This window comes from Lissotriton vulgaris, unplaced genomic scaffold, assembly GCF_964263255.1.
Source record: "Lissotriton vulgaris unplaced genomic scaffold, aLisVul1.2 SCAFFOLD_11218, whole genome shotgun sequence".
Lineage (NCBI taxonomy): Eukaryota > Metazoa > Chordata > Amphibia > Caudata > Salamandridae > Lissotriton > Lissotriton vulgaris.
The window spans coordinates 1-26,036 of NW_028241735.1; the positions used below are offsets into that span (position 1 = coordinate 1).

Consider the following 26,036-nt stretch of genomic DNA (forward strand, 5'->3'; position numbering starts at 1 on the left):
ACTATATTTCGCACACCCGCAATCCACTGCTGATGTTGTCACATATTACATCATTCATGACATGGTCAGTGACATCACTGATGACATCTCAATTGACATCACTGATCACATCACTGATGATATCATTCATGTGATAATACGATGCACCTCTTCACACTCTAATATAACCTTTGATACACCCAGTGTTAAACACAGACTACCATTCTTGTAAACCATTAACATACCAATACCAGTGTCATATAGTTACTGCTTTTGTAAATATATTGTGTTAAGTTAGCATGAGTTTATTAAATGTTTAAACAACATATTTTCCTTCGGCTTCAGTTTGCACACGGCACATAATTATTATTGTAGCTTTCAACCTAGACGAAAGATGTGATTTATTTGAGAATAATATGTTATTGCTCTGAAATCAGTCGTGCTTGGTACACTTGGTACACTGTCTGCACACTGAGAGCTAAAGCCTCTAAGAATAACCTAACATAAGGTTGCTGGGAGGCCTGATCCTCGCACCACATTAGACATAACACAAATAATGTTGCTACCAACATTGGGCTCTACGTGGGTTTAAGATAGAGTTACTGAGAATGCAAAAACACACTTGAAGGTGCTTCACATGCAGAGAGCTGGTAGCTGATGATGTGATCTTCTCCTACTGACATTTAGAGGTATGGGCCCGCCCTGCTAAAACCCAAATGAGACCTTCTTAGATATAATATAGTATGCTAAATAGGGTGCGCGAAATATAGGTGATACAGATTTCTATTGATTTTTGCATTATAATATGCTATCACCGTTCGCTTACTATGGATTAGTGACTATGCTGATAACTCTGATTTTTATAATATGTAATCTGGTATTATATAAGATACTGCGTTTAAGAACCTTGCATTGAAAAATAAATATTTCAAACTTGCACATGTCTTCTTTTACTCCTTGTTCTGTTTTGAAATGATTATAGAGCGAAAGAGTGTTCATGTGTTCCACGATACCTGAGGTACTCAAAGTTCATGTTCTGGTTTGTCTAAGTCATTGGGAGTTCGTTATGACCAATGAGACACTGTAGCTAGCTCGGTAAGGGGATTTCTGATACTAAGGTGAGTTTTGGGTCACCCTAATTCACTAAGGTTCTAGATCTCTATGCACAGTTCTGTGGGAGAACGGAAACCCTGCTACATGGCGCCCAACGGTTGTTGGCCTTATATCATGACACTCGAGTAGTATGTTATTCAAACCTTAACCCCTTCATTACCGTTTCCGGAGAACAGCGGTGTCAGAAAAACCTACCTATTTTTGAAATAGGTCTTTTCAAGCTTGAATCTATCTAAAACGGTTTCCTTGAATTACTACCCAGTTGTGCTACAAAGTAATCTTTGTTTTTTCACGTTCCTGTGCAGTCATGGCACAAGCCGTGGACATCCCGCTGCATAGTCGCATTGTGGTGTGTGATCATTTGCGGACTTATGATGTACCTTTGGAAGGCTTGGCTGTGGTTCTGGTGGTGAGTGCGGAACATGCTTACCCGTACGAACTGTTTTATTCGTGGGTGACATTTCCGCCAGTGGACGCAAATTCTGGTGTGTTCCATTCATACACTCCGTCACTTGTACCTGCTGAATATGCTCCGTACAGAGCACACGAAGTACCTAATGATGTTTGGCAGCATGGAGTTTGGTTTGGTGGCGCCCTACCACAACCTTTAACCGCTCCGAGGTTAGGTCCTTTGTCCATTCCGGGCACAAATTGGCCCGCTTTGGCTGGATTTACTCCTCACCCTAATCGCGCCACTTGTAACATAGGTGACCTGTGACGTCTTCACGAGGTCGCGGTTGAAGAGATTAGGGCACTTGTTCATTACACAAGTCGTAATGTTCAAGGCGCGGCCCCTAGGGGTGCGCAGCTTCAAGCTGGTCAGGCTGGTTTGAAAATCAGTCCTGTCATGGTGAATTTCGTAATGGGCAAGAAGCCCCAGGATAAGGATGACTTTCTTTTCTGGCTTGCCGAGAAATTCGACCAGCTAGAGGCTGTGTTTCCTAATACGAATCCTGGTGAAAAACACCGGATTCTTACGCTTAGTTTGCCGAAGGATTTGGCCCCTGAGCTCGTTGACTGTGAGACGTGGGGTAAGACTTTTGCAGCGGTCTATTTGAGGTGCTTTGGCTCCCCGTCTATGTCCAACCTGTCTACGGTCCTTAAACGTGTTCAAGATGATCACGGACCGGAGGCAGCGGTTGAGTTGGGTATGCGCCTGTGTGGCTCCTTTGATGTGGTTTACGATCTGATCCTTGCGAATGTCAAGGGGGATGCAGTGAACTTCCAGGTGGCTAATGCATTAGCGGTAGTTCCCTACGCGGACAAACCCTGTCAGTTAGCAAGGATAATTGTGGCGGCTTATAAAATGGTTGGCCGCAATGCCAAGGGTCTTAGGACTTTTTCTGATAAAGAGAAAAAGCAGCCCCAGGGACAGTCTTCGGAGGCGAACGCTCAGCCCAAGTCCAAGAAACAAAATTGGCCTAGAAAACAGAATCAGGGTAAGCAACAGCAACAACAACAAACACAGGTTTCGAGTCCTGCGTCTCCCTTGCCTGCGCAGTCGGAACGTGTTTATGATTTGCGCGACCGCGCAATGATTAAGTCACCTGAACGTTTTCAGGCTTCTGACCAACGCTCTCCTCTTTCCTTTCAGGACTCATCGGCTCTGTCTACCGGTGGTGGAGGGGGCGGCAGGGGCCAGGGTGGCCAGCAAGGACGTGGTCAGCCCCGCCCATGCAACGGTGCAGACAAGCAGGAGGGCTCCACGCCTCAGAGACCACAGTTTGCCAAGAAGAAAGTCGCAGCCTTAACGGCGCATCGATATGCCCCAGATTGTGAGAACGAGGCTTCGGAATCTGACTTGGGCTCTGACCTTGCTGGACAGCGCGGCGGAGAGTACCATAGTGAGAGAGGCCCTCCGTCCACTACTGAAGGTGACAGCGACTGACACTTATGTTGTGATTGAAACAGCTGATACCCCTGATAGACTTTTTGAAATTGTCCTGTTAATTGAAGGTGACATACAGCGTACAGTTAGAGGGGTATTTTGGGAAAATCTTTCGTCTATATATGACATTTTGCTTTCGGAGGCTGACTGGCCCCCACCTTTTGTGCTCACAGCTCCAAGAGGGGAGGAGGTGATCCTCCCCAGTTTCGCGAACACTGTTTCGAGAGTGGAAGCGCTGCACTTTGTAGAAGAGTGGGCTCTGGTGCTTGCACCGGCTGTGTACCGCAATCAATGTGGCTGGGATAAATTGTACCCAAACCACGAGATTCCTTTACGGTCTCAGCCGCAGCCTCAACCTCAATATCCCATACGATGAGAAGCCAAAGCTTCAGTCGCAGCGATCCTTGAACAATTGGAATATCAAGGTGTAATTGAAACGTGTGTGTCACCGATGAATAACCCCCTTTTTATTGTAAACAAGCCAGACGGCTCATACCGATTGGTTTTGGATTACCGGCATTTAAACTCGCATTGCCGTAACTGTGCAGTACAGAATACTCACTGCTCGGCCCTTGTAAATAGTCTTGTGCGTAAGCGGTTCAAAACCACGCTTGACATTTCGAATGGTTTTTATGCCCATTCATTGGACAGTTTAAGTTCCCAATGGACTTCTTTCACATGCGGCGGTGTCCAAAAAATGTTTCGGCGTCTCCCGATGGGCTATAAGAATAGTCCTGGAGTATTTTCCGCCCGCATTGTCTCTCTGTTGGAGAGGGTCGACCCGGATGCTTGTTCCTATGTGGATGATATCTATCTCACAGACGACGAACTTTGGGAGCATCTGTGTCGAGTGAACAGTTTTATTTGTAACTTCGCAGACATGGGTTACAAGTTTAATTTTACAAAATCCCACATTGCAGAGTACACAGTGTTGTTTCTAGGCTATGAACTAACTAATGAAGGAAAAGGCTTGGCTCCTCACTTCCTGGAGAAGTGCGCACAGTTGCGCTCTCCGACAACACTGAAAAAATTACAGTCTTTACTGGGCTTTTTGAATTTCGGAAGAACTTACATTCCGGAATATGCCCAGCGTATCAAGCCTTTGTATGCTTTGATACAACCATCTTTTTCCAAATCATGCTGGCTGCCTGAGCATTCAGCTATACTGCAGTCATTGCAAGCTGATTTGCTCGCTTCTGAATACTTACAGACTCGTGATAACCAGACCAACCTGGTGATAAGAATTGTCCCGGGGACGGTAGGTTTCACGTACCTAACTTTTAATGAAGGAGATACAGTACCTATGGCTTACAGGTCACACTTGTACACTTCGGCTGAATTGCGCTTTTCCACTGTGGAAAAAGTTTTGACGGCTGTGCAGATGGCAATTCTCAAGGAACGTGCCCTGTCACAGGGAAAACGCATGTTGGTTGTTACCCCATGTCCTGCCTTGGAGGCAGTTACGAAAGCCAGTGTACCAAATTCTAAAGCTTTGCACCCTCGGTGGATTCAATGGGCTGCATCCTTGTCATCCCAGGATGTCACGTTTATTTTTGACGCCACTTTACGGTCGCAGGAGTACTTACAGTATGATTTTGTTCATCCTGCTCCTTTAGCAATGCGGCCGTTGGAGGATTTCCATTGCATCATCTACACTGATGGTTCGGCGCAGGTTGCGCATGTCTCTAAACATGCCTACATTTCCGCTTGCGCCATTGTGGTCCGTGCCATGGTGAACGATGAGTTCAAGTCCAGTGTCGTGCACACGCAGACGCTTGGGGACTGCACCGCACAATTGGCAGAGCTTTGTGCTCTGATGCTTGCATTGGAGTACGCGGATCCTAGTGTGACGACTTTAATCGTAAGTGACTCTTACTACTGTGTCCAGTCTTACAATGAGAATTTGTTCTTTTGGATTCAGAATGAATTTCGTGATTCCAAAGGTAGCACTATAAAACAGAAAATGATCTGGGCCCGAGTGGCGGAACTCAAAGAGAAATTGCCACTCGTGTTTGTAATTCATACTCTTGGCCATCAGCGCGTGGGGGTCCACGCTGTCGGAAATTCGCTTGCTGATGAAGCAGCGAAGTCAGCAGTATCGAAATACTTAGTTGCAGCAGTCAAGAGGTCCAAAAGTAAGATAGATGATGACATCTTGGCGGCTGTTGCTGCCACTGAGAAGGGAGGTAAATATCCTGCGGGGTTCCCTTCGAAGTACACATACCACTTAAGTCCCGATAAGGTTCCTTATGTGAAAATTCCTGAAGTTGGTGAACGTTTAATTCCCAACTCGGATCGCAGGGCTTCTTTGATTACAGCGGCTCATGAAGGTGTGGCGTCTGCGCATGCGGGCGTCTCGGCCACTGTAACTCAGCTACAACAGAGGTTCTGGTGGCGGGGACTGTACAAACAGACGCGCGATTATGTCCTTCAATGTGACATTTGCCAGCAGATTAAACCTTCAACTGCTGCGCGTCCGCCTCAGACACAGTTGTACATTGCTAATAAACCACTGGGTTGCGTTTATTTAGATCACTGCGGTCCTTTTTCTTCTGATACTGCATATAAGTATATCTTAGTAGCAGTTGATTCATGCACACGCTTTGTGTGGGTTTGGCCCCATCGGAGCGCTGATTCACGGACTGTCATTAAGGATTTGCGAGTCTTTGTAGGGATTTTTGCCTGTGGTACCTTCTATTCGGACCAGGGTCGGGCTTTCGCCTCTAAGGTTTATAAGGATGCTATGGTTTCGTTGGGGGTCCAAGTCAAGTTTTCGTCTCCGTACAGACCCAAGGGAAACAGTGTAGTTGAACGAATGAACCGTGACTTAAAGCAATCTTTGACAGCTCGAGTTATAGGCACTGGCAGAAACTGGTTAGCCCACCTCAATGGCGTGCAGCGTGCGCTTAATAACCGCCCTAGAAGGTCTCTGGGTGGGCGGACTCCATACGAAATGCTCTTTGGTATCAAGATGTACGTCCCTGACCTCGACGGTCTAGACTGCAAGGCCCAGGCCGCGGCCTTTGACGTAGATGAACATTTCAATGTTTTACAGGATCTACAAAAGACCAGAGACAGTCTAGCAAAGGAACATTTGCCCTCCACATCGGATGATGCGTTGCAGATCCCGGTAGTTGGCTGGCCACCCCAAGTTGGAGAACTGGTTCGAGAGAAGATCGATAACAAGAAAGAGTTTGGTCCCTCATATCGTGCACCAGTTCGAGTTCTTGGAGTGAAGGGCACAAGAACAGTCATATTACCACCACTTCCAGGTTGTAAGGAAAACAGATTTATGTCTATTGACAATGTCAAGACACACAGGGTGGCCGATTCTTCATAGCATGACACCGGCTGTATCCTGTCCTTCCATGGTGAGGCATCCTGTGCTGGCTATTCCTTCTGGTGCAGAAGCGGAGGTGTCCCTCGAGATGCCTGCTATATCCAGTCCTTTATTAAATACTATTCCTGTTACTAACATTGATGAGCTGACCTACACCTATCCTGCTGATTTATCCATGCCAGGTTTGCAGACTCGTTTGGCCGAACAGTCCAGATTCTCTTTTGACTCTGTTTCGGAACTTTCAAAGAAACCCTCAACTATTGCAAAGTATGCCACTCTATTTAAAAAACATTTTTTAATTCCCCCTTGGACATACATTTGGTTGATTCTATTTTCATTTTACCTTTTTATGTCAATTGGTTTTGTGTTTTATTTTTTCCGCCTGATCGATGGCCACTATGTTAAAGAAAGAACAGGAATTAGGTACCTTAATGGAACATTGGCCTCCCTTTCCTCTTCACATTCAGCACACAGACTGAAACGAGACTTGAATATAGTCAACATTACTGCTTGGCCTGTCCTTGATGGGATTGTGTGGGATGCAGTTAGATTTCAGATACATGGGCCCACTGAAGTGATTAATGTTCCTAATGTGCTTAGAGTAAACATGGGGGATGTGATTAAACAAAATATACGTTCTGATGATTGGGATATTCAGGCCGTAGAAGCATTATTCTCTGATTTGAAATACTATGCTGCCTTTGATGCTGAGGATTAATATTTAGATTCTATTAATTATGGTGATTTGTTATGCTTTCAACATTATGGTAATAATTTTTTACATAAGACAAATTCCAGGAGGGTTGCTGTAAATTACAAGCAGTGGGAACATTGCCCTGCTCCATTGGGAGGCAGCCCCAATACATTTCTGAAAAAATACACTTATTTTACGGATTTTAATCAATCAAATCCTGAGTCATTTTATTTCAAAATGACACAAAAATCCATGTCCAAAGTTAGACTTACCGAGACAAAATTGTTGTATTCGAAGTCCTTTCTAGACAGATTAGCTGTGGATGGCTACGAGTTTTGGAAAGGAACAATTGACCTTACATCGGTTTGGGGTACCAAAGATTGGCAGGTACAAGGCACTGAGGCTTTGCACCGTGCATGTCTCATCCCGAATCACATGTTGTTTCTAAATTCATCTATTTCCCAAACAACATGCTTTGGATTGGCTACTTCTAAAAAATTAAATACACCAATTATCCCCGAATTGGAAGAATATTCAGGATGGGGTAATTATACTGAATTGTCCATTCATGAGTTACAAGCTCTATTGCACAATTCGTCCTTTAATATATCCAGTTTGGATCCGAAGGGTTGGCTGATGTGGCATAGGAGTGCTCATTCTTGCCAACGTCGTTTTTTGGGTTTGGCTGAAGGGTTCACACAAGTCAGACCTGATCCCCGTTTTGAAACTGATTATATTGTCACTACTTACTCTGTGGGGAAGCTGTGCCAGAATTGGTTACAACATTCCACGTTAGCTGCAGTTAAACTACATCTGTCTCAGTTGAATGATATTGTGGATTTAAATGATTTTATAAAAGGCCCGGCTAAGGGTAGGTCTAAACGGTGGATTTATGCAGTTTACAATGAAATTTGGAAATTTTCGCAAATTGAGGCTGCTAAGCGCCTAAGGGCAATTGACCAAGCAAATTTGGAAAAGGTGCTTGCAGTTGTCGATAACAGTATTAACGTGCTTTCTTCCCGAATTTACACGTTGAACAACATTGTCTCTTCTGTAGTTGACATTGTAAATGATGAAGTGTCTGTATTGTACCATGGACAAAATCCATTGCGTTCTGTTTTGCATGGACACTACAGACTCTGAAAGCGGGTCGCGTGCCTTGGAGTTACATGAACGTGTCATCCCTATTTGCCCCATTTAATTTGACTGACAAGCAGCGCATGCTTTCCATGCGAGATGCATCATTTTCTATGTTACACATTGAAAAGTTAGAATATTTGCCCTTTTCTGTAGCTGAGGCAGCTGCTGCTACATGGCTTATCCATGGTGTTATTACTTTACCATTTGCTTTGTACAAATTTACCGATTGTATGCGATATATTGCAATAGGGCGATATGAACCACTAGGCAGTACTTTCCTGCATGAGGCATGGTCTTTACCATACACGTACAGATGCCTGAAGGATGGAAAGGAAGTGAATCTGAATGGTGAAGAATGCACACATTCAGTTACATGGTTCTTGTAATCAGGACCGGCCTAATTTAGCCTGTGTTTTGAAAGGCACACCAGTTCCTGCAATAATTCCCACATTCACTTTATTGACAAACGGTAGTTATTTGCTTTTGAATAACGAGGAGTGTTGTGGGTTAATGGTCGGTATCGCCTATGTGGTTACTGTATCAGAACGTGTGGTGTGTTGCAAGAACGTGTTATATCCACCCACGCATGGGAATTTAGATGTTTCCATCTGGCCGCGCATCCCAACCTTGAAAGCGGAGTTCAATGGTATGAGCCGAAAAAGGGCTCTTTTGTCTCAAAAGGAAGTGGCCCTGAGCTCGGCCCGTGAAACTTATGTCCTTCACATAGCTAACACACGCACAGAGGTGCAGGCACTTTTAAATACTGACTTGCCGTTTAATTTCTGCGAATTAGTTCATCAAATCTTTAATGCCTCCTCCACGTCTGGCTTAGCTCATTTTTTAAAATTGGTTAGCAGTGGTCTCGTGACTACATTTGAAAAGATTTTTGGTGTCATCCCCGCTTTCTTCCATTCAATATTTTCGAGCTTGTTTGGCAGATTCCCTGTTTTGCTGGCGTTAGCTGCAGGCGTTTTAATATTATTCTGCTTCCTAAAACATGGATGCCCATCCTGCGCAAGAAGCCGCTCAGCCCCTTCTGACACTGTTTCACAACCGGATGCTTGATTACTATGGCACCATGCCGCTTGCGACCTTAAGCACGGCTTTTGGATTATCGTTTCGATTTTCCTATTTCACATGTGTCCAGCCTGTGTTTCATTGCCCGAGCTGCGATTTTGACTGGGCCATTGATTTGTGTCTCTGCTTGCCGTTATCTCCTGAAGTCGATTTTAATCACCTGATGGGCCCCGTAGTTGCTCACAAGTTGGTTTGTTCTGGCGAACGGATTATGGCCTTGGCAGCGATGCATGGACTAATGGGTCAGTGGGACATCCCCGCAGCGGCGCATGAGTTTCTGGCACATAGCGTTCTTGAGAACCCACCGAGTTGTCCTCTGATGTTGCTAGAGGGTCCGGTGTTGGAGGAGCACGTATGTTCTTTCCCATTACTTAATTGGATGGCTGAACTGTTTTCGGATGATGACAGTGATTTCATGTTGGAAGCTGTGGCTACCTATTTTGCATATTCTATCCACCCATGAGTGGCTTTGGAGACTTTCACTATACTGGCACGTGACTTTTTAGTAATTCTGAATGGTGCCATTTTTCTTAAGGACAATCTACTTCATATGTTCTAGGCCTATGATTTTATATTAGGCCTCAAGTTCGAGATTTTTTATTACATTTTGTTTGGCCACTATAGGCATTCATACATATTTTTGTATTTTTATTTTTTATATACATCTACATACATTTCGCTTGGCTCAATATTGTTGAACTCTGCTTTCATGTTATGCCTTTATTATATTATTGGCTTGTTTATTGACCGTCCTCGGATCATTGGGGGGGTGTCATATAGTTACTGCTTTTCTATATATTGTGTTAAGTTAGCATGAGTTTATTAAATGTTTAAACAACATATTTTCCTTCGGCTTCAGTTTGCACACGGCACATAATTATTATTGTAGCTTTCAACCTAGACGAAAGATGTGATTTATTTGAGAATAATATGTTATTGCTCTGATATCAGTCGTGCTTGGTACACTTGGTACACTGTCTGCACACTGAGAGCTAAAGCCTCAAAGAATAACCTAACATAAGGTTGCTGGGAGGCCTGATCCTCGCACCACATTAGACATAACACAAATAATGTTGCTGCCAACATTGGGCTCTACGCGGGTTTAAGATAGAGTTACTGAGAATGCAAAAACACACTTGAAGGTGCTTCGCATGCAGAGAGCTGGTAGCTGATGATGTGATCTTCTCCTACTGACATTTAGAGGTATGGGCCCGCCCTGCTAAAACCCAAATGAGACCTTCTTAGATATAATATAGTATGCTAAATAGGGTGCGCGAAATATAGGTTATACAGATTTCTATTGATTTTTGCATTATAATATGCTATCACCGTTCGCTTACTATGGATTAGTGACTATGCTGATAACTCAGATTTTTATAATATGTATTCTGGTATTATATAAGATACTGCGTTTAAGAACCTTGCATTGAAAAATAAATATTTCAAACTTGCACGTGTCTTCTTTTACTCCCTGTTCTGGTTTGAAATGATTATAGAGCGAAAGAGTGTTCATGTGTTCCACGATACCTGAGGTACTCAAAGTTCATGTTCTGGTTTGTCTACGTCATTGGGAGTTCGTTATGACCAATGAGACACTGTAGCTAGCTCGGTAAGGGGATTTCTGATACTAAGGTGAGTTTTGGGTCACCCTAATTCACTAAGGTTCTAGATCTCTATGCACAGTTCTGTGGGAGAACGGAAACCCTGCTACACCAGTTACTACATACACACACACTGATTGCTAGGTCTATACACACATCCAATAATTTACCCATAGAATCACTCATACATACAGTCACTTGTCAATACAACACTATCATCTGCACTCAAACACCTATACAGACACTCACACTCTGCCACTCATCCATGGAGTTACTCACACATCTAGTCAGTCATGCAAAGAATCAATCACACTTTCATTTCCTCAACTATACAGTTATACACACAACACCTTACTTATTCAAACATATACTAACAAAAACTTACTTTGTTATACAATTACTGATACAAGTACACAATGATCAATACAGCCACTCGCACAATCAGTGGCTCTTATGTATAGTCATTTATATATGCCAGATACCCACACACACACTCAGTCTCCCATACAAATACTCGGGCAACCAATCGATAACTCATATAGCTACTGATCAACACATGCAGTAGCTTACACAACAACAGACATACTGATGCACACATTCAGACAGTTTAGTCACTAACCCATGTATTCAGTATGACATATATAATCACTCACTCATACATTCAGTCATGTACCTACTAAACCTTTCATCCAGACACTTATACATCCACTCATTCTTCAATATGTAAAACATATTTAAACTTTACAGAAACACACAGTCACTGGATGATGTCATCAGTGATATCATCAGTGATGTCATTTGAGATGTCATCAGTGATGTCATCAGTGATGTCACTGACCATGTCATGAATGATGTAATATGTGACATCATTAGCAGTGGATTGCGGGTGCGCGAAATTTAGTTAGTAGAACAAACTATATAGGAGCAATTTCAATGGTTTTTTAAATGCTAATTCCTAACTATATGTGACCTGAAACCTATGGTTTTTTCAGTGAATATATATATATATATATATATATATATATATATATATATATTTTCAAGGTTTTCTAAATGCAAATTCCTAACTATATATCCACTATAACCTATGGTTTTTTCTGTGAATATATATATATATATATATATATATATATATATATATATATATATATATATATATATATATATATATATATATATATATATATATATATATATATATATATATATATATATATATATATATATATATATATATATATTCACAGAAAAAACCATAGGTTATAGTGGATATATAGTTAGGAATTTGCATTTACAAAACCTTGAAAATTCAATGAAAAAACCATTGGTTTTAGGCCATATATAGTTAGGGATTTGCATTTACAAAACCTTATTTTACTCGCATAAAACCATTGAAATTCCATATATAGTTATAAGCGCTAACTATATATCGAGCACCCGCAATCCACTGCTGATGATGTCACATATTACATCATTCATGACATGGTTAGTGACATCACTGATGACATCACTGATGACATCTCAAATGACATCACTGATGACATCACTGATGACAACATCCAGTGACTGTATGTTTCTGTAAAGTTAAAATATGTCTTACATATTGAAGAATGAGTGGATGTATAAGTGTCTGGATGAAGGATTTAGTAGGTGCATGACTGACTGTATAAGTGAGTGATTAAATGTGTCTCACTGAGTGCATGGGTTAGTGACTAAACTGTTTTAATTTGTGCATCATTATATCTGTTGTTCTACAAACTGCTGCATATGTTGATCAGTAGCTATATGAGTAACTGTATGGGTTATTCATTGGTTGTCCAAGTATTTGTATGGGATACTGAGTGAGTGTGTGTGGGTAGCTGGGAGGTGTGTGACTCTGTGCATAGATGTGTGAGCAGTTGATTCACTAGATGTATGGTTTCAAAAGTGCATGTGGAAACAGCTGTATGGGCGGTTGACTGTGTGCATGAGTGTATTGGTGAGTGAATGGATATCTCAGTGCTACATGTCAAAGTAAGTACATATGTAAAACACAGTACATGTGAGAGTTGACATATATAAATAACTGTGCATAAGAGCCAGTGAATGTGTGAGTGGCTGTATGGATCATTGTGAACTTGTATCAGGGATTGTATAAGAGAGTAAATATGTGTTATTATATGTTTGAATAAGTAAAGTTTGTATAACTGTATATTTGAGGAAATGGAGGTGTGATTGATTCTTTGCATGACTGACTAGGTGTGTGAGTAACTCCATGGATGAGTGACAGTCTGTGAGTGTCTGTTTACACTGATTGTATCTAAGGTTATATTAGAGTCTGAAGAGGTTCATCGTATTATCACATGAATGATATCATCAGTGATGTTATCAGTCATGTCAAATGAGATGTTTTCAGTGATGTCATCAGTGATGTCATTTGAGATGTCATCAGTGATGTCATCAGTGATGTCACTAACCATGTCATGAATGATGTAATATGTGACATCATCAGCAGTGGATTGCGGGTGCGCGATATATAGTTAGCGCTTATAACTATATATGGAATTTCAATGGTTTTATGCGAGTAAAATAAGGTTTTGTAAATGCAAATCCCTAACTATATATGGCCTAAAACCAATGGTTTTTTCATTGAATTTTCAAGGTTTTGTAAATGCAAATTCCTAACTATATATCCACTATAACCTATGGTTTTTTCTGTGAATTTCATTGGTTTTTTAATAGCAAATATGAAAAGCTTAAAAATGTCAAGTACGTGATAAATAAAAACATTTTCGTATTTATGCACGCTGATGTGCTTTGAACGCTGCACCCCCCCCCCTCCCCTCTTTTGTCTTAGTAGTACTCTCTCTTTGCAGATACTGAAGGGTAGTTAACGCAGGCCTTTACCCCCGTTGTAATCCGTCGTGGCTGCTTGTCTCTCCATTTGATTGATTGTTGTCCAAGCATTTACTGTTTTACAATTGGTTCTCTTTGGATCATTCTCTATTTACAAACAAGCACAAAGTCGCAATACTCTGTTTAGTCTTTGCAGATAGTGAAAATTCGTGTAAAAAAAATAAAAGTAATCGAGCAAAATCAGTAGGCCACTAATTGGATCTCTTTTTGACCTCGCTAAAATAGAAATATTAGGAACAACCCTTCATGAGAAATACGAAAATAGTGAGATGAACTGAGCTCCACACCATGAGGGCTGCAAGACAGCTCAACTCCGTCACCCACCCCGCCCAAAATAACGACAAACCCTATGCAAATATTAAAAATATAGACAACACACCAGCAAAGAAACAGGGTAAAACATTTTATTAAAAAACTATTTACATAACGTTGGTTTATAAGATGATGTCAGTAGTGGACCGATGTGTGAATAGATCGAAAGCAGCACAAGGCTCCAAGATCCGGATGGCAAGCTCCTGGATGTTGGGTGCCATAGTTTAGAGTTCTGAATTTGAGCCTTTTTCAATGTCTGTGCTTTGTTGAATCAAATTTGCGGCTTGACACAAAGCTGACTCAAGCGTTGCTACTGATGCTATGCAGACCAAAACTGGTTTTCAGTTTGTACATTTTTCTAGATTTTTAATCCAAGTTTGGTTGACTTTGTAGAACGATGGCTTCAAATTTTCAACATACGGTGTGGTGGCGCTGACTGGGAGGGGGCGCTTCGCTCCTGCCCCCTCCCCAAGTAAGATTTTCATACGTGAAAGTACGTTAATGGTTTTGGTCCCTGAGATGCTTCGATGTCACTGCCATTCTCAAATAGCATAAGTTCTGGATGTTGGGTGCCATAGTTAAGAGTTCTGAGCAGCGCTTGTAACACTGTCTGAAGCTTATTTCCACCTACTGCAGCTTCACTATTCTCAAAGTAAGTGAATGTCGTTTGTGGACCTGACAGCATTAGAAAACAATGTGATATGTTACCTTCCTAAACAGCTTGACGGAGGCCCCTGAGGGGCGGTGTGATGGCCATGGACTCGGAGAAGACGCTTGGCTCCGACACCCTCCCCAAGTCTTATAGCACTGGTGTAGCCTGACATCGCCCCCGACATAGGCGGCCGGCTCCCGGGATCCGGCGGAACTTTTTGCCTTTTGATGACTCTTCAATTCTGAACCTTGTCCCATCTAGCTGAGTTGCGCCCACTCTTGCGGCTACAGCGTCTTGCCCACCATCCAGCTGAATTACGCCCACTCTTGCGGTGCAGCGATAGGCGGCTGCCACAGGACTCTCAAAATGGCGGCCGGCTCTTCAGATTTGGGCGTGGTCCACTAAAATGGCCCTGGGACACCTTTGAACTCGGACGCTTCCCTGATAGGGCTTGGGTCCCATTCTCGAAAAGCCTCTCCTCAGCCGTGAAGATTCTACAAAAGTCTTGGGGGCCTCCGACTCCCGCAGGCTTCTGGTGGGGAGCGGCTGCCATGATTGCTCGTGGAATGGCCACGACGGAGCTACGAGATGGTAGTGGTCTCATGCTGACGCCAGCTTTAGTCTGAAACATCCAGAAACACTGTAGACTACCAATTCGATCAGTTCCGGTAGCGCCCCAACATGACCCGGAAGAGAAGAACTTGCCCTTCCCTCTTTGACTGATGGTTCTTGTTGCCTGTCCCCTCTGTTGTCATTTAACAGAACTTTTTGGACTGCTGAAAGGAGTTGTGTTCCGAACGCTGGTTGGTGGAGACATTTTGACTATATTCTTGACCTACGTTGTCGCGTAATGCGTTATATGACACGCCGCGTTACCGCACCCGGAAGTGATCCGCGGCGCGCAGCGCGTAACGTCAGCATAACAGGACATGTGACTTGTTAATAAAACTTTTCATTGATTCATTTTACTTTTGTTAATTTAATGATGAAAAGCTTGGTCATATGACCTAAAAATTACGCTTTTTATTGTTTTCGAACAATATTTTTTTTTCAAACATATGTTATAATATTCCAGGCTAATGTACTTTCCCGGAAAATTTACAACTATCTTGTAAGTAAAATATATTCCTTTTTCGAGAAAAAGGGCGTTTCTTCCTTCCATGACGGAGCCGTTGAGTAAAAGAGATTCGGCCTGCTATCTTAGTCGCCGATACGCCTGATTATCAGATTCTTATCGATCACTTTATATTGCAGACATGAAAAACACAACTGCCCTTAAGCATTTATCTTTACTGCGTTCCTACATATTATACCTTTTATCCGTCATGTAATTGGACTGCTTTATTTCACTTGCCTTTACTGATTCGAAAACAGTGACTAAAAGTAAAAACTTTACCAATGTAAATACTACTACCGTGTTTTGTTTTAAAAACCTTTATTGTGAAAATGTCAGTATACAAATACGGGCCTATAACCACGTGGGCCGGCCACGGAGCAAACTGTATTCGTATATGATGAGGAGACATTTACACTGTAGAGGAACGTAACGAGCGGGCCATTAGGTTGCAAGAACAAAGGTGTCTAACAGTTGCGGAATCGGTGGACGTACATTTTGTAATTAAAATACGACACGGCCACTTACAATAACATTTTCTAGATATACATTTGCGGGCAAGGAGTTACGAGTCCCATTTATACCGGCGCCATTTTGGGCGAGGCCGGGCAGGTCCAAGATATAGTCAAAATGTCTCCACCAACCATCGGCCAGACCAGAACCCCTTTCGTCCCTTTATGCTACAAGATGGTGTCTTCCATTCAGAAAATATTGTTGGCAGCATTTTGAAAGGAAACAGAAACAGCCATTGTCCTAGTGAGTTTCACATTGTTACATTTAGGAAGAATGTTGAAGAGTAGTATGTGGAAAATCTGAAGCCATTTTTCTACAAACTCTCAATCAGACTTGGATGGAAAAAAAAATCCTGAAGAATGTACAAACTGAAAACCAATTTTTGTCTGTATAGCATCAACAGTAACGCTTGAGTCAGCTTTGTGTCAAGCCGCCATTTTCATTCAATCAATAGCGTCCCCCTGCACACATTCAGGGACCTGGTCGTGTCTTCAGATGAAACGGATTGTAGGAAAAGAAGCAGAAAGGAAAAGGCAAAAAGTTCCGCCGGACCTCGGGAGCCGGCCGCCTATGTCATGTGCCACCTTTGGCCACACCAGGGCAATAGTGAAGCTGCAGCAGTTGCAAATAAGCTTCAGACAGTCTTACAAGCACTGCTCAGAAATCTCAACTGAGGCACTCAACATCCAGGACTTGCCATTCGGATCTTGGCGCCTTGTGCTGGTTCCGACCTATTCACACATCAGTCCACTACTGACATCACCTCATAAGCCAACGGGGCACCCCACGCCGACTTTCGGCGCAGCATTGTAGGATGGCCACACCAGTGCGGCCACTTGCTGGACACCACCTCGGTGCCATCCGGATCTCGGCGCGTTCGAGTCACTGTGCCGGAAGAGTGACCGGAACTCAGCTGAACACGCCGTCTTTCGGCGCAGCATTGTAGGATGGCCACACCAGTACGGCAATTTGCTGGACACCACCTCGGTGCCATCCGGATCTTGGCGCGTTCGAGTCACTGTACCGCAAGAGTGACCGCAACTCAGCTGGACACACCATCTTTCGGCGCAGCATTGTAGGATGGCCACACCAGTGCGGCAATTTGCTGGACACCACCTAGTTGCCATCCGGATCTCGGCGCGTTCGAGTCACTGTACCGCAACAGTGACCGCAACTCAGCTGGACACGCCGTCTTTCGGCGCAGCATTGTAGGATGGCCACACCAGTGCGGCAATTTGCTGGACACCACCTCGGTGCCATCCGGATCTCGGCGCGTTGTGCTGCCTTCGGCCTATTCGCACATCGGTCCGCTACTGATGCCGCCTCACGTGCCAACGGATTTTCTACGCTTTTTGTAGCCCTATGCCGCATAACAGGTCATGTGACTTGTTTATAAAACTTTTCATTGGTTCATTTTACTTTTGGTTTCTTAAAGATGGAAGGCTTGGTCATATGACCTAAAAACAAACACTTTTCATTGGTTTAGAACATTTTTTTTTCCCAAACGATGAAAGCCCCACCTTGTTTCTGGATCATTCAGACTGAAGCTGGCGTCAGCATGAGAGCACCACCATCTCGTGGCTCCGTCGTGGTCATTCCGCGAGCAATCATGGCAGCCGCTCCCCACCGGAAGCCTGCGGGAGTCGGGGGCCCCCAAGACTTTTGTAGAATCTTCACGGCTGAGGGGACGCTTTTCGAGAATGGAGCCCAAGCCCTAGCAGGCAAGCGTCCGAGTTCCAAGGTGTCCCAGGGCCATTTCAGTGGACCAGGCCCAAAACCGAGGAGCCGTCCGCCATTTTAAGAGCCATGTGGCAGCCGCCTATCGCTGCACTGCAAGAGTGGGAGCAACTCAACAACATGGTGAGCGAGACGCTGTAGCCGCAAGAGCGGGCGCAACTCAGCTAGATGGCCGCCACCTGGGGAGGCCCGTTCACGCCGCCTCCCCCACCCCCGGGCCGCCGCACGCCAATTTTCGGAGCAACATTGTAGGATACCAAAACCAGTGCGGCAGTTTACTGGACATCACCTGGGTGCCTGTCGTACATGTTGTGTCAGCCATGTGACACTGGACACAGTCCCATCAACATCTCAACGCGTTCTGCTGCCTTGGGACTATTCGCACAACAGACCGCTACTGGCGAGGCCTCCCCCCGCACCACCCGGGACGCCCCACGCTGTTTTTCTGTGCTGCATTGTAGGATCCCAAAACCAGTGCGGCACCCAGGCGACATCACCTGGGTGCCGTCCAGAACTCTGCACGTTGTGCTGCCTTGGGACTATTCGCACAAAAGACAGCTTCTAACCATTGTTGCTTTTTGTGTTGAAAAATGTTTAAATGTTTTTAGTTTTTGTTCCGTTCGTTATAGTTAATAGTTAATAAAGTTTTATAATCTTACTTTGTTGGAGTATTATCTATTTTTTTAAAAACGGGTGAATGGGGCCTTGAATCGGGTTATTGTCATGTGTGGGCTTTGGAAGTGTGCTGCTGCAGGATCGGACATTTCAAACTCAAATGCACGTTCTTTTTCTTACCTTTCCGAAGCATGGAGCGCAATAGCAGGCAGAGAAAGGGTGATGCACGTGTTGAACACTACCTGACCTGGCAAGTTGCTGGCAGTGCCTCCCCGCCCGCTCCTAAAAGAGGGCACACACACACCGCCGCCCCGAGTACTTCACAAATCTTTAAAACACCATGAGCTTGTTCATGAGGCTTAAATGGTTTATCACCTCTTCTAGAACCCCTGCATCGACCCTCTGACGTTTCCTGGAAAAATTACCATGTAACACAATACCAAGCCCTGTCAGCTGAAACCCCCAAGGAATCGTGGGGCATATTATCAAGGGGGTTTATCTCCGCTTTTTTGGCTTTAAAAGCCATGAAAGCGGAGATAAAATTATCTCCCTATTACCAAGCTGTCGCTAACACCAGTTAGTGACAGCTAAAAGGAGACAGCGACCATCTTGGGCCCCACTTTGCATGTCAGTGATACTTATCACTAATGACATGCAAAGTGGCGTACCAAGATGTTAGCGACTGGAAACAGTCCCTAACATCGCTATCTTCTATTACCAACTTTTGGAGATATTCGCGCTAAGCGCGAATATCTCCAAAATCTAACACCTGCCCTGAGCAGTTCTTAGCCATGTTATCCAATGGGAGGTGGATAACATGGCTAAGAGCATTTGCTCGATAATACATGAATATCGCTGACTTTTCTGCGATAATAGCAAGGTTTATCTGCGATAAAAATCGCCGATGTGCGGCGATAATTTTTGTCTCTAAACAAGTTAGAGACAAAAATTATCGCTAATTGTTCGTAATATGCCCCCGGGTTTTTGCTTGCAGAAATCGGGAGGCGGGAGACTAGCACTGAAATCAGTAGTCACACGCCTGAATCAGGAGGGTTGGCATGTCTGAATTCTCTACAGCTGGGGCCATAAACTACATCCGCAGGGGTAGGTGATAGCCTGGGACCAGCCTGGCATCTAAAATGGCTGCCGTGCACGACAAAATTGTGGCATTGGAAAAAAGGCAAGATGGCGCAGCCGCTGGAAGAGATGTATCAACATATATGAGCCTCCTCAGCCACCCTCAGGAAACATAGGGGATTAGGATACGTCTCCCGCACCCCCTTATACCTAGTAATTTAATTAACGAAGCACAAAATGGCGAATTCCCGTTTCGCTACCAGTTTGCGGCCCAGTTCGCGGCCCGTGAAGCGCTTCTACCGTGAAAAATCATTTTTTTTTTCTTTTCCCCACGGGACCCTTTAATAACCCCAACAACATTCCTAGGGGGTCAAGAGGAGGATACCTTGCCCCCTTTCATTAAATTCCCCCTTAGTTTTTCACCTCTTCTTCTCTCTCGATCCTACCGAGAGACAAGATGGCGGCCGCTCCGGACTGTCACGCAGCAAAATAAAAAAGGCTCACGCACAGCCGCTGGAAGAGATGTATCAATATATATCAGCCTCCTCAGCCACCCTCAGGAAACATAGGGGATTAGGATACGTCTCCCGCACCCCCTTATACCTAGTAATTTAATTAACGAAGCACAAAATGGCGAATTCCCGTTTCGCTACCAGTTTGCGGCCCAGTTCGCGGCCCGTGAAGCGCTTCTACCGTGAAAAATCATTTTTTTTTTCCTTTTCCCCACGGGACCCTTTAATAACCCCAACAACATTCCTAGGGGGTCAAGAGGGGGATACCTTGCCCCCTTTCATTAAATTCCCCTTTCGTTTTTCACCTCTTCTTCTCTCTCGATCCTACCGAGAGACAAGATGGCGGCCGCTCCGGACTGTTTAGAATGTTGACAGACACCGGAGAGCCAATCAGCTTTCTGCGCGCAAAGTTCCGATAAGCGAAAAGTAAGCGGACCGGATCGCTGCCCGGAGCGCTGTTACAGATATATACCTTGATTTAAACGTTAATTTCTCAAAATCCACTGAAGCACATATATTGAGACCTAGCAAAGGCACATCGGGCTACCAGTCCCTACAATTTTGCCAAGTTTCGTGCAAATCCATTCAGCCGTTCGAGCTAAAAGTGAGGCCAAAGGCCCTATGGAAAAATGAATGGGAAAAACGCGTTTTGGGACCCCCCTTTTTTCTCGGCCCCCCCTTGACGAAACCCCACCAAATTTTCAGGGGCTGCTCAGAAACAAAATGTGCCCTTTTCCTGAAAATTTCAGCCGATTCCGTCCACAAACGCCAAAGTTATTAGACATAGAATTTTCAAAAATCCCATAGGGAATTAATCCTAACTATATATACCTACTGGCGATAGCCAGTAGGTAATATATATATATATATATATATATATATATATATGCTGCAAGAACTCGTCTCAGTCTCCCAATGAAACCGACAGCCAGAACACGCAAAAGACGAGGTAGACCCAATTTCGGTGCTTCTTTTTTTATTTTGGTTTACAGTGCAAGCACATCAGCCACGACGCGTTTCGGCAGATCCCTGCCTTGATCACATGACAACAGTGTCGTGGGATGCACCTCCTTTTAAAGTGCAAGTGCGTGAATGGACATAGAAAGTTTACTATTAAAATTTCTTTCTTTCTCGTGTGATGCGTAAAATACAGGTGATGATTGTAAAATACATTTGCAAAAAATTATTAAAATTATGCATAGTAGTTGAATCACAGAAATTTCATGTGTAATACATTAACTTGTTGTCAACTGTATTGCAAATATCCATTCACTGAATACTAAAGTGCATCACCGTGAATCCAAAAAAAGAGGAAATTTAAGACTAAAACATAAATCATAACGTGCTACAGAAAACCTCTTTTTTCCAAGAGACAAAAATAATACCCAAGGTGATAAACAAATCTAATTTACACAAAATTGTACCCTACCAAAAAAACAATTCATTGTCTGTGAAAAGATAAATACAAGGAAAGACGGATATCTAAAGGGTTCCTCCAAATAAATGCAACCAAATATACTTTTCTAATGAGTAATTCCCACAATTGAAGAACATCAAAAAATTCATTATTTGTGTTGTTTTTCAATCCACTCATGGTTCATTTAAAATTGCATAAATAATTAAAACCCTTTTAGTATCAAATATATATATATATATGTTAATCTTTCATCTTGTAAAATCCACTATTTACAATATATACAAGCTTAACAGAGTATTTACATCTAAGAAGATACGGAAATTTCAAACATTACATTATATTGCTTAGTATTGATGAGGACACATGAAATTCAAGTGCAGGCTACCAAACCGTCATCCCAATGATCATTCTAAAAATGTGTATAGGTCTTCAGTCATATTAAGACCCTTTGGCTGCTTGGTATCTAAGGTTAAAATGTAGTGTGTTTCAAGCCTACGGAGCATACCTTCCCTATAACCTCCTCTTCTCTGTATGGGGACTGTGTCGATGATGTAATACCTTAGATCTTTCAGGTTTCCACCATGGACATCATGGAAGTGCCTCGCCACAGGGTAATTAGGGTCGTTATTATTAATTGCCCTAATATGCTGTAGGATCCTTTTGTGGCTTGGAAGCTTGGTACTACCTACATATTTTAGATTACAAGTGCACTCTAGTATGTAAACCACAAATTCGCTTTTGCATGTTAAATGGAATTTGATGTTTTGTGGTTTCAAGCTGAAGGCTGTTAGATAGGAGGTTTTGTTTACCCCATATGTGCAAGCCTTACAGCTGGAGCATTTGTAAAAACCTTTCCTCGCTAGGGACAAACCTGTGTTTTCCTTGTACTCTGGGCTGATTTTTACCAACACATCCCCCATTGAGGTGGCTTTTCTATATGTAATTGATGGATATTCAGGGAGAGTGTCACCTATTACAGGGTCTTCCTTAACAAGATGCCAGTTGCATTGAATGATTTTGCGCAAATCCCTATGCTAACGATTATAACTCATGATTAGTCTGGGTGCTTCCTCAGATGTTGTCGTGCCTCCCGTGTTTTCTAATATAGGGGTTTCTGTGTTGCGCAAAAGTTCATCTCTTGATTTTAATCTTGATTTAGCCATTGCCGCATCAATTGTTTTGGCACTATAGCCTCTTTCCAAGAATCTACACTTGCTCTCCTGTTGATGTCTTCTTAATTCTCCCTCATCACTACATATTCTGCATAACCGCAGCATCTCCCCATACGGGACGCTGTGGATAAGATGTTTGGGATGTGCACTGCTTGCGTGTAGCAGGGTATTCCCTGCAGTTTGCTTTCTGTACAAGGTGGTCGTGATTTTGCCTTCATCAATTTTAACTAAGACATCTAGGAAGGAAACTTGGCTATTACTTATGTCCGATGTAAAGCATAAGTTAATATCATTGACATTGATGCTATCTATGAAAGTCTGTGCGTCTTCTTTGCTGCCCTTCCATACTATAATCAGATCATCAATGTACCGTAACCAGGATACAATGTTATTCGTACAGATGTCCCGGTATTCCCCCCTGAGGACCAGCTCCTCCCACCAGCCCATAAGTAAACTGCATAGCTGGGGGAGAAGCTGGCCCCCATGGCGACACCTTGAACCTGACGGTACATTTGTTTATTGAAAAGGAAAAGAATATGTTCTAAACAAAATAATAGCATGTCAATAAGCATTCTGTTATGCATTGTGAATTCAATGGGTCTCTTAGATAGGAAATGTTGGACAGCTTTCAATCCATCCATATTCCGGATACACGTATATAGTGAGGAAACATCAAGGGTTATTAGGTGATATCCATTTTCCCATTTAACCTTTGCTATTTTTGACAAAAAGTCTCCAGTGTCCTTTACGCATGACTCCTAATTAAAAACATGTTCTTGTAAAAAGAAGTCTATGTACTGCGACAGATTTTCAAGGGGACCATCACATGCCGCGATTATCGGTCGCCCTGGAGGTGTTTCCTTATTTTTGTGTTTCTTTGCTATAAAGTAAATCACTGGCGTGCGTGGATGTTCTTTCTTTAAAAATTTAAACTCCTCCATATTCAGAAGTCCTAAACTTTTCCATGCCAGTAGTTTACTGCCTAATTCATCCTGCATCTGCTTATACTTAATGGGGGAACTGTGGTGGTAGCATTGTACATCGCTGAGCTGTTTGTTTGCTTCAGTGAGATATTGTGACAAGGGCCATAACACGATATTTCCTCCCTTATCTGAATTTCTTATCACCACTTGATTCTCTTTTTTTAGTTTTTCCATTAAGAGATCATACTGAATTTGTTCCTTTGTTCTTCTTTTCTGTGTCATTTGAATTTTAGTATGTAACTTTTTGACTTGGGCAACCACAGTGTCATTGAAAACATCTATTGAGTCTTTGGTTGTGATAGGCACAAATTTAGATTTTCTTTTGAATGGTGTCTCCAGTTTTTTATTTACCAGACTCCTAGCTTGTTGGGAATTGAGGATTGGAAAATCCTGCGAATTTTCCATGTTCCGTGACTCCATATCATTCTGGAAACTGTTTCGTGAGTTGATTATGCCTTGGACAGAGGTTAGCAGCTCATAATCTTCGGCTGCCAAATTTGGAGAATCTGCCGGTTGGTCTTCTATGGTCTTGTTTTTTGATTTGTTGGTCAGTTGGGTTTTGTGGAACTTTCGCAATTTTAGTTTGCGTATAAATTGGAACACTCCGCCCTGGTTTTGGTATAGTGAAAGTTACTTTTTAGGGCAATACGGTAGCCCTAGAGACAATAACTGTTTTTCCGCCGTTGTCAAGTCAATATTCGCCAAATTTATTATGGTATTGGCGTCTGTGCTCAATTTTTGTGTTCCTACGTTTTTTTCCCTGTTTGTTGTTCCAGGAACCCCGGCCCCGTCCCCCTCGCTTTGTTGCGTTTCCTCTGGGCGGCCCTCCGCTCCCGCCTGCTCCTTGTCCGTTTTTTGCCGGTTGTTGTTTGCCTGCTGAGCGTAATGTATCACGCCTGGTCTTACTCATATATTCTAGCTCCTCACCCATGGTTAATCTTGTGGTGTCTTCATCACCATATTCTGATCCGCTTTCCGTGTACACACTGAAGCCTGATGCAGAGGACATTTCTAATTGCGGTTCACTCTCAGCTTGTCAAGAATTAGAGGGTTGCGGCTTTTGGCGCGTTTGGCGCATTTTTTCATTATTTGGCTTGCCAGAATTGTTCTTTCTCATGGAGTCATATTTCCTGGAAAATGTGAAAACCCTTCCGTTTTCATAATCCTCTTTGTCCCTCCTAAATTTGTATGTTTTACGATTTTTTATTTTGTCTTCTTCCTTTTTCAGTTTGTGTTCCATTTCCTCCTCGAATTTTACCTTGGAAGCTTGTGGGTCACTCATTGCTTGAATTTCGCTGCGCAAAGCATCTATTTTTGGAAGAATTTCCCCTCCATCAATTTCTGCATGCTTCACTAATAACTCTACTGGTTTTCTTGAGGAGTCTAGATTGCATTGCGCCCACTCTGCTATTAGTTCCGGGTTTGGAGTGTCATATGTGGGCGCTATCATGATCCTTAACCCTCTGGGGATTCGATTCACCTCGAGATATCGACTGAGGGATTTCGCCTCCCACCATTTGACCATTTCAGTGCGCATAAGCTTCTCGAGTGCCTTATAGTTATCTTTTAAATCAGTCCCCTCAGGCAAGTTTTTATCGGTGCTTGTGGTCTTTGTTTTTGGTCTAGTTGCCTCATTAGAGAACACTTCCTTTGCAGCGCTCTCTCGATCCTTCACTGTTGCCACCGACATGGTTGCACTTTTATTTAATAGATATCGTTAGTTTTCACCCGCTGCGTTTTGTATTGCTCTTTTAAAAAGGTCTGCTAATTTTCAGCTTCCTTTCCGCTTTCATACAGCTCCCCACGGGTTACTTTTTAGCACATACCTCCCACCTTCCGATCCATATCGGGGTTGCCAGGTACCTGATAGAGTTCGTCGTCCGCTTTCCACCGTCCCACACCCGCTCCTCCGAGCTGCGCCGGACCGCTTCACGCAGACGCTTTCTCCTCCACAGACCTCGGCAATGCTTCCACCGCGGAAGGGGGTTGAGCAGGTTTCCGTTTCCGGTGCTTTCCGAATGGACGCCTCGCTCCGCAAAACCAACCGCAAAACCAACCGCAGAGACTTGGCTACCGCTGCTTTCCTTCTTTCCGCTCAACCACTTGCTAGGAGGGGGTCTACGTCGCTGGGAAAAGCAATCCAGCGAAATATGCTGCAAGAACTCGTCTCAGTCTCCCAATGAAACCGACAGCCAGAACACGCAA

The 26,036-nt window shown here is 43.4% G+C and overlaps 1 protein-coding gene across 1 annotated transcript; it reads left to right on the plus strand.

The window, feature by feature from the left end:
- Window positions 1-4,361: 4,361 nt before the first annotated feature.
- Window positions 4,362-23,610, plus strand: LOC147670577 (uncharacterized). The gene is made up of 2 exons (XM_086948156.1): window positions 4,362-5,591; window positions 23,581-23,610. The coding sequence occupies exons 1-2, from the start codon at window positions 4,362-4,364 to the stop codon at window positions 23,608-23,610; spliced, it is 1,260 nt and encodes a 419-aa protein (XP_086804282.1).
- Window positions 23,611-26,036: the final 2,426 nt, after the last annotated feature.

What these genes read in the sequence shown, in the direction of transcription:
- LOC147670577 (XM_086948156.1), top strand. Translation starts at nt 4,362, where the DNA reads ATGGCAATTCTCAAGGAACGTGCCCTGTCACAGGGAAAACGCATGTTG. An exon ending in CATGCACACGCTTTGTGTGG is followed by an intron (nt 5,592 to 23,580) that starts GTTTGGCCCCAT and finishes TTTGACAAAAAG; the next exon opens with TCTCCAGTGTCCTTTACGCA.